The sequence below is a fragment of the Cebus imitator genome, unplaced genomic scaffold (genome assembly GCF_001604975.1).
Source record: "Cebus imitator isolate Cc_AM_T3 unplaced genomic scaffold, Cebus_imitator-1.0 Scaffold88, whole genome shotgun sequence".
NCBI lineage: Eukaryota > Metazoa > Chordata > Mammalia > Primates > Cebidae > Cebus > Cebus imitator.
Window position 1 is genome coordinate 1,431,880 of NW_016107403.1, and position 8,189 is coordinate 1,440,068.

The window sequence follows — 8,189 nt, forward strand, 5'->3', positions numbered from 1 at the left end:
CATGCACCACCATGCCCAGCTAATGTTTTTTGTATTTTTAGTAGAGACGGGGTTTCACCATGTTGACCAGGATGGTCTCGATCTCTTGACCTCGTGATCCACCCGCCTTGGCCTCCCACAGTGCTGGGATTACAGGCGTGAGCCACCGCGCCCGGCAAAAAAATTTTTTTAAATTAGTCTGGTCCGGTGGTGCATGACTGTTGTTCTAGCTACTTGGGAGGTTGAGGTGGGAGGATCACTTGAGCCCAGGAAGATGAAGGCCACAGTGGGCTGTGATCATGACACTATGCTCCAGTCTGGACCATAGGTTTCAAAAAGAGAGAAAATTAGAATTTACATCTGGGGGAAAAACCTAATAATCATATTCCTATCTACCTAGTGACCACCCCATGAAGACCCTAGTACAAGTTCTCATTGAAATCTTATTTTGAAATATTTTTGAATTTAAAAATATATTATTACCTTGGTTTTACAAATGTTTGCTTGTCTTTATGTTCAGCCACAATTTTCTAATCACAGTGGTTTTACTTTTTCCTTTCAGAAAGTGGAGCTGTTCCAAAAAGAAAAGACCCCTTAACACACACTAGTAATTCACTGCCTCGTTCAAAAACAGTTATGAAAACTGGATCTGCAGGCCTTTCAGGCCACCATAGAGCACCTAGTTGCAGTGGTTTATCCATGGTTTCTGGAGTGAAACAGGGATCTGGTCCTGCACCTGCCACTCATAAGGTATTCTGGAACAGTAACTTTAATTGCTGTGTTTTTGCAAATAGAAAAATTTTTAAGTTACTACACTTGCTTAAGTTTATTGTAGGTACTTTGTAATACTTTAGAGAATGGATACGTTTCCATAAAGTTAATTTTTTAAAAAATCCGCAGGGCAACTTGCCATAAAACTTTTTTTGGGCCTCATTAGACATTTAATGTTAAGTTTTGCTTACCCAGTCTGTTTTATGTAATGCTATGTATTTTATTTTAAATTTATATTTAAAATTATTTTAATCTGTATAAATGTTTTGTAACAGTAACATACCTAGAGTTTTGTCATTATTCTAACACGGGTTAAAATTTGTTTTTATTTTGTAAAAACTAAATCTCTGGATAAAATCCTCTATAACTGACATTATGCCAAATATAGTTCTCTAGTGAATACAAGTTGTATCTTCAGGTAAATATACAATTTCTGGATTTTTATACCCCTTTTTTCTATTTTTAAAGCTTGAATCCTGTGAACTTTAACTTATTTATGAAAAATGTAAATATTAGGTTGTATTTTCACATTAAAATTTTGTATCCTTTAAGGGTACTCCAAAAACAAATAGGACAAATAAACCTTCTACCCCTACAACTACTGCTCGTAAGAAAAAAGACTTGAAGAATTTTAGGAATGTGGACAGCAACCTTGCTAACCTTATAATGAATGAAATTGTGGACAAGTAAGTTTTGCCATCTAAATGTTTTATTTTATACTTTTTATTTTTCAGTTTTACTTAGAAAACATGTCATAAGTGAAATAGATAATAAATACCTTGTCCGGTGTACATAATTTTTATGATAGTTTTTAATTATTATAAATGTAGAAAATTATTACTGATTTATCTATAGTTTAACAGTTACATAAAATAACTGTATGTCTTAGGGTTTAGGCTTTATCTTGTAATAACTGGGTCCTGTTTTTATTGTAGAACTAACTGAGGTCTTGTTTCTTAGTGGAACAGCTGTTAAATTTGATGATATAGCTGGTCAAGACTTGGCAAAGCAAGCATTGCAAGAAATTGTTATTCTTCCTTCTCTGAGGCCTGAGGTAAGAACTTTATATTATCATTTTCTATAATACCATCTATTACTGAATCCATAGTAGTAGTAGTAAAGAAATATTTGGGCTATACTAGAATAATTCATATAAAGTAACAGTAGATTTAATGTTTTTAAAAAGACAAAACATTAACAATTGATGCTAAAAAGTTATTATAGACTAGGAAAATGGATATGAGCTCCTAATTTCCAATCCTTTTATATTTTTAGGAAAAGTGGATAATATGGTGTAATTTTGTTTTGTTTTGGAGACGGAGTCTCACTCACTGTGTCACCCAGGCTGGAGTGCAGTGGCATGATCTTGGCTCTCTGCAACCTCTGCCTCTAAGATTCAAGCACTTCTGCCTCAGCCTCCTGAGTAGCTGGGATTACAGGCATTCGCCACTATGCCTGGCTAATTTTTGTATATTTATTTATATTTACATATATTTATTTATATATATGTAAATATATAAAAATAAATATATTTATAAATATATAGAAATATCTCTATATATTTATATATATACATTTATATATATAAATATTTATAGATAGATAGATAGATATAGATATCTATGTATTTGTAGAGATGGGGTTTCACTACGTTGGTCAGGCTGGTCTTAAACACCTGACTTCAAATGATCCACCCGTCTTGGCTTCCCAAAGTGTTGGGGTTGCAAGTGTGAACCACTACATCCACCCAAATTTTGATACCAAGGTAAGAGAGATTTAAAATTAAGAGAAAGTACAAAAATTAGCCTAGCGTGGTAGCACACGCTTGTAGTCCCAGCTACTGGGGAGGCTGTAGCAGGAGAATCTCTTGAATCAGGAGGTGAAGGTTGCAGTGAGCCGAGATGGCACCACTGCACTCCAGCCTGGGTGGTGGAGCGAGACTCTATCTCAAAAATAAAAATAAATAAAATTAAGAGAAGGAAATCAGGCAGGTAGTGCCCCCTGACACAATGAGTTTTCCCAGAGTTGCATTGCTTGGGAATGCAGCCCAAAGTGTGTGGTAAACTCCATCTAAGGCTAAATACCAGTGTGAGACTTATAACAAGTACTTTGTGGGAAAGTTTTTCTAAGATTATTTTTAAAAAGAAAGAAATTGTACTGGAGAAAAGAGGAATTAAGGCAGAATAGTTCTTTATAAGTTTGAAGAACATTGTTTTTTTTGAGACAGAGTTTTGTTTTTGCTGCCCATGCTGGAGTACAGTGGTGCAATCTCGGCTCATTGCAACCTCTTCCTTCTGGGTTCAAGTGATTCTTGTGCCTCAGCCTCCCAAGTAGCTGGGACTGCAGGCATGCACCGCCACACCTGGCTAATTTTTGTATTTTTGATAAAGACAGCGTTTCACTATGTTGGCCAGGCTAGTTTCAAACTCCTGGCCTCAGGTTATCTGCCTGCCTTGGCCTCTCAAAGTGCTGGGATTACAGGGAGGGGCCACACTGTACCTGGCCTGAAGAACAATTTTTGTAAGGATTATTTTAAAGGATATTAAGTCATCAAAGTAGATAGAGCCATTAAATGATGGATAGGAACCTAATCTTCCATCCCATATTTTATAACTCATTAAGGAATATAGCTAATCTTGCAGTTGATGATAAATATTTGGTTTTCCATACTTAGCACCGTTTTGAATGTTTCCAATTCACAGATGTTGTATTTAGTGCTGTTCCAATAGTATTGCAAAAAATAAATCTGGGTCACAGTTATTTCACTGTTAACATTAAAATCTTAAACAGACCTATCTACAACATCTAGTGGAAATACAGTTGTGTGGCACATGGTGGTAGGTGCATTATTAAATGAATGTGCAAAGGTTGTGTGGCTGTATTTTTCCATAGTCTAGTCATTTACATACTACCTTCATGGTGTTTATCACTTGTGAGTGAGTACAAACTGTACTAGAACTTACTGAATATTTTTCACGTATATTTTACTTATTACTCGTTCTAAGTACATAAAATCACTGGTTTGATATGCTAGTTAGGTTTTTGCTAATACCCAATAAAATAATGAGAGAATTATTAAAATAACATTTGCCATTATGTGAACTGGATTTATGTCATGTACCCCCTCGGGTCACACTTTGGGAAACATATCTTACATGTTAAGCTAACATTTTGCTGGAGTGTTATATAAGAGTAATAAATGCTGTAGACTAAATATTGGGAACAAAAAGCTTGCTGAAGGAGGATTTACATAATTATAGACCTGAAAAGGATCTTAGCAGTCATCTGGTCCATTCATTGATGAAGAAACTAGTCCTAAGAGCTAAAGTGACGTGCTCAAGATTTCAGTTAAGTGGTGGAACTAGGAAATGTTTCTAAAATTAGAACTACCTCTTCAGTGCTATAGCTGCCACCTAATTCTTAAATGTGGGTTTTAGCATTTATTAAGGGACGTGCTTTTTAGGGTAGAAAATGTAGGTAAAATTGTGAAGGTAATACTAAGGAAATATTCAGGCTATGCTAGGAAAGTCATTCAGCTTTTGCTTTACCCAGGCATGTAGAGAACATATCTAAAATAGTAAGTAACATGTGAATTTGGATTTAGGCATATTTTCATTGTAGTGACATGGTGTGCAATTAAGAAGCTATAATAACGAACAAATGGCAGTTGAGAGTTTCTTCAAATGAGGTTGAATAACCTGACCTTAGGAGGGGCAGAAACCTTAGTAAACTTAGTAAATTGAAACATAAGGAAGAGCAGGATCTGTGATATAGCCAAGTCCCAGGGTTCATATCCTGGCACCCACTTGTCTGTACATCACCACACCTGCCAAATAGAACATTTTTTTCCTTCAGTTCAGATTTCCAAGAAAGGGATATTATTGCCCTAGCTTAGCTTTTCACAACAGACTCATAAAATGAATCATGTTAAGCCTGTGAATGGGTAAAACTTATCCCATAACATGCCTCCATTGTGCAAAAAAAATCAGCTTGATTCCTGATTCCCCATGGTAGGAAGCTTGCATGGACCACAATAGAGACATTGTTAGGTTAGATCAGGAAGGTGGGTGGCAGACATTCGTGGATATACTGGAATTTTTATTTCATTGCAGAAACATAGAATCATAATTAGTCATCTAACACTAAAACGTGTTTTAAGGAGGTAATACTAAAGATACTCACTTGAGTTAGATTGTTCTCAGAATTACTTAAAACAAGTGCTTTAATTCTTGCTCATTCATGATGCCATAGCCCTGGAAGGGGATATTGAAAAACTTCTCCATCTCCCTTCAATCACATAGGACCATGTTTTTAATTATATTTTAACATTAAATGTAATTTTATAAAGTTGCAAATATTAATCCTTGGGAAAAAACTCAAACTATACAGCAGAAAATAAAACATACCGTCTCACCCAAAAGCAGGACTACATTTTAAAGTATACTACGGTGATCTGTCTAAATATTTTTCTCAAATGTTTTACGAAGAAAGCATGTATTCTTCTGTCCTTATTTCATGGATCTCTTCCATATCCTGTGCAGCTTGTCTATCATTTTGAGGCTTATATTTCTTATTTTGTTCTTTTGCTGCTTAAATGTGACTCTGTGAGATTTTATAGAAGAATGTGATTGTTCTCTGGTTTTAAAAAGCTCTCCTCTGTCTACTAAAATTTCCATGAATTTCTTTTTTTTTTTTTTTTTTTTTTTTTAAATTGAGACAGAATCTTGCTGTGTTCCCTACACTGGCCTCAAACTCCTAGGTTTGAGCAATCCTCCTGTCTCAGCCTCCCAAGTAGCTGAAATTACAAAAATTTCCATGAATTTATAAATATGATGTTATTTTTCATATAACAGCTTAAACATAAGCCTTTTTTCTTTCAAAAATTGTAGAACTTGCCTCTCTTTGAATAATAATCTTATAAAGACATTTCTTAATTTTTGTTTCCTTTTCGAATCTATTAACTTGTATGTCATAGTAAATGAACCCTTAGCTCCATCATACCACACACCTCCTACTCCTGTCCTCCCACTTTTTCTCGCTCAGGCTGGAGTGCAGTGAATATTTAGTGCTTTTAAATATTATTCACTACCAAGCCAAGTAGTGTACTATTTTTCCCTTGTATAGCCTTTTTTTCCCCTAGAGTAGATAATTGTGTTATTTTTTCATTTTCTTCATTTTCATTGATTAATAATTCTTTTTCTTTTTTCTTTCTTTTTTTTCTAACTATAATATCCAGCTTATGATAATTCTTCTTTTCCATTTCAATCTAATTTCCATATGGCCAAACCAATCTAAAATCCTGTTAACTCAGGTCTTTTTTTTTTTTTCCAGAATACCTTTTCCTGGAACCACCTTCTTCTGTTCATTCAAGACCAGATGCTGTCTATGCCTCTTTCAAAGTGGTTGTTCTCTGATCTATCTTCATTACCATGATGAGAATTTCTTTTTCCTTTTTTCCTGTCTTTCTTATCTCCTGTTTTTTAAATTCCATGTTTTCCATTTTCATGATTTATTTTCTCATTTTGATGGCTACGTCTTCTAGTAACAGAAAAGGCGTGTGTGAGGGAATTTTTGAGATGCTATAGTTTTGAAAATATCTTTATTCTGCTGTCTTATCTTATTAATAATTTGACTGGATGTCAAGATTTAAGTTGGAATCTATTTTCCCTTAGTATTATGAAGGCATTATCTATTGTCTTCTAGCTTTCAGTGTTACTTTGTATTAGAGACAAAAGGTCAGGCATCAGGATAGCATTGGACTTCTTATTTCTATTTCCCAAAGCTTTTTGGATCTTCTCTTTATCCTCCTCTTCTGATATTTTACAATGATATTTTTCTTTTTCCCTCTTGTACATTTCTTTCTTTCTTTCCCTCCCTCCCTTCCTTCCTCCCTCCCCATCCTTCCCTCTCCTCCCTTCCCTTTCCTCCCCATCCCTTCCCTCCCTCCCCCCTCCCTCTCTCCCTTCCTTCCGTCCTTCCTTTCTTCCTTCCACCCTCCCTGTTTTCACAAGGAGTCTTGCTCGTGTCACCCAGGCTGGAGTACAGTGGTGCAATCTCAGCTTACTGCAACCTCCATCTCCCAGATTCAAGCTTTTCTCCTGCCTCAGCCTTCCAAGTAGCTGGCATTACAGGCATTTGTCGTCACATCTAGCCATGTTGCCTAAGCTGATCTTGAACTCCTGACCTCAGGTGATCTGCCCTCCTCGGCCTCTTAAAGCTCTGGGATTACAGGCATGAGCCACCGTGCCTGGCCCTATTCTTATTTCATAGATGCAATATCTTTTACGTCTCTAAGAGCTTTTGTGAAGTTTTCTTCTGTTTACCATATTATCTGTTTCTTCCAGATTCCTCCTTTTTTCTTTTTGCCTTAAGCTCTTTTCATGTTGGAAGGTTCTCTCAGTTGTATGGTTATTATGGTTGTCCACTTATATTACCAGGGAATAAAAAAGTTGATTAGGACTCTGTGCTGTAAATAAGTAAAGATTGATGCTAGTGAGAGCCCATTAATCACAGGATGATCAAGCAGCAAACCTACTGTTTATTTAGGTTTCTCCAAATGACTGTAGCTGTCAGTCTTTTTTTATGGGGTTATTTAGCTTCTCTAGAAAAGAATTTTCTAGTCTCTTGCTTGGAGAATACAAGTTTGACTATTGGTGTTCCAGAAAATGGGTGGGAGGAGAGGACTTTGTTTTCTGTTAGGTTGAGCCATGTGAAAATTGCTAGGTTTTGTTTTGTTTTGTTTGTTTTGAGACAGAGTCTCACTGTATTGTCCAGGCTGGAGTGCCTTGGCATGATTTTGGCTCACTGCAACCTCTGCCTCCCAGGTTCAAGCAATTCTCATGCCTTAGCCTCCCAAGTAGCTGGGATTAGAGGCATATGCCACCACACTTGGGTAATTTTTGTATTTTTAGTAAGAGATGGGGCTTTGCCATGTTGGCCAGGCTAGTCTCAAACTCCTTACCTCAGGTGATTCCACCTGCCTCAGCCCCTCCAAAGTGCTGGGATTACAGGCATGAGTCACTGGACCTGACCTGAAATTACTGTTTTTATAGGTCAAAAACAGTTGAAGGCTCAGTATGGTGGCTCACACCTATAATCCCAGCACTTTCAGAGGGCAAGGCAGGAAGATTGCTTGAGCCCAGGAATTCGAGACCAGCCAGGGCAACGTAGTGAGGCCCCATCTATATATATATATTTTTTAAAAAGATGAATATCTTTGTTTGCAGGTAACATAATTGTATATATAGAAAATCCCAAAGAACCAAAAAAAAAAAAGGGCTCCAAGAACTAATAAGTGATTATGACAAGGTGTAGAATACAAAGTTAATATACAATAGTCAATTGCTTTTTCATATGCCAGCAATGAACAACTGGAATTTGAAATTAAAATACAATACCATTCATGTTTTTTTTTTTTTTTTTTTTTTTAGATAGAGTTT

The 8,189-nt window shown here is 36.1% G+C and overlaps 1 protein-coding gene across 1 annotated transcript in view; it reads left to right on the forward strand.

The window, feature by feature from the left end:
* Positions 1-8,189, forward strand: part of SPAST (spastin) — an 83,572-nt gene that overhangs the window by 44,767 nt on the left and 30,616 nt on the right. The window contains exons 5-7 of the mRNA XM_037740764.1: positions 542-729; positions 1,303-1,436; positions 1,711-1,804. Of these exons, the coding sequence (XP_037596692.1) occupies positions 542-729; positions 1,303-1,436; positions 1,711-1,804 (416 nt within the window). The remainder of the gene's footprint in view (positions 1-541; positions 730-1,302; positions 1,437-1,710; positions 1,805-8,189) is intronic.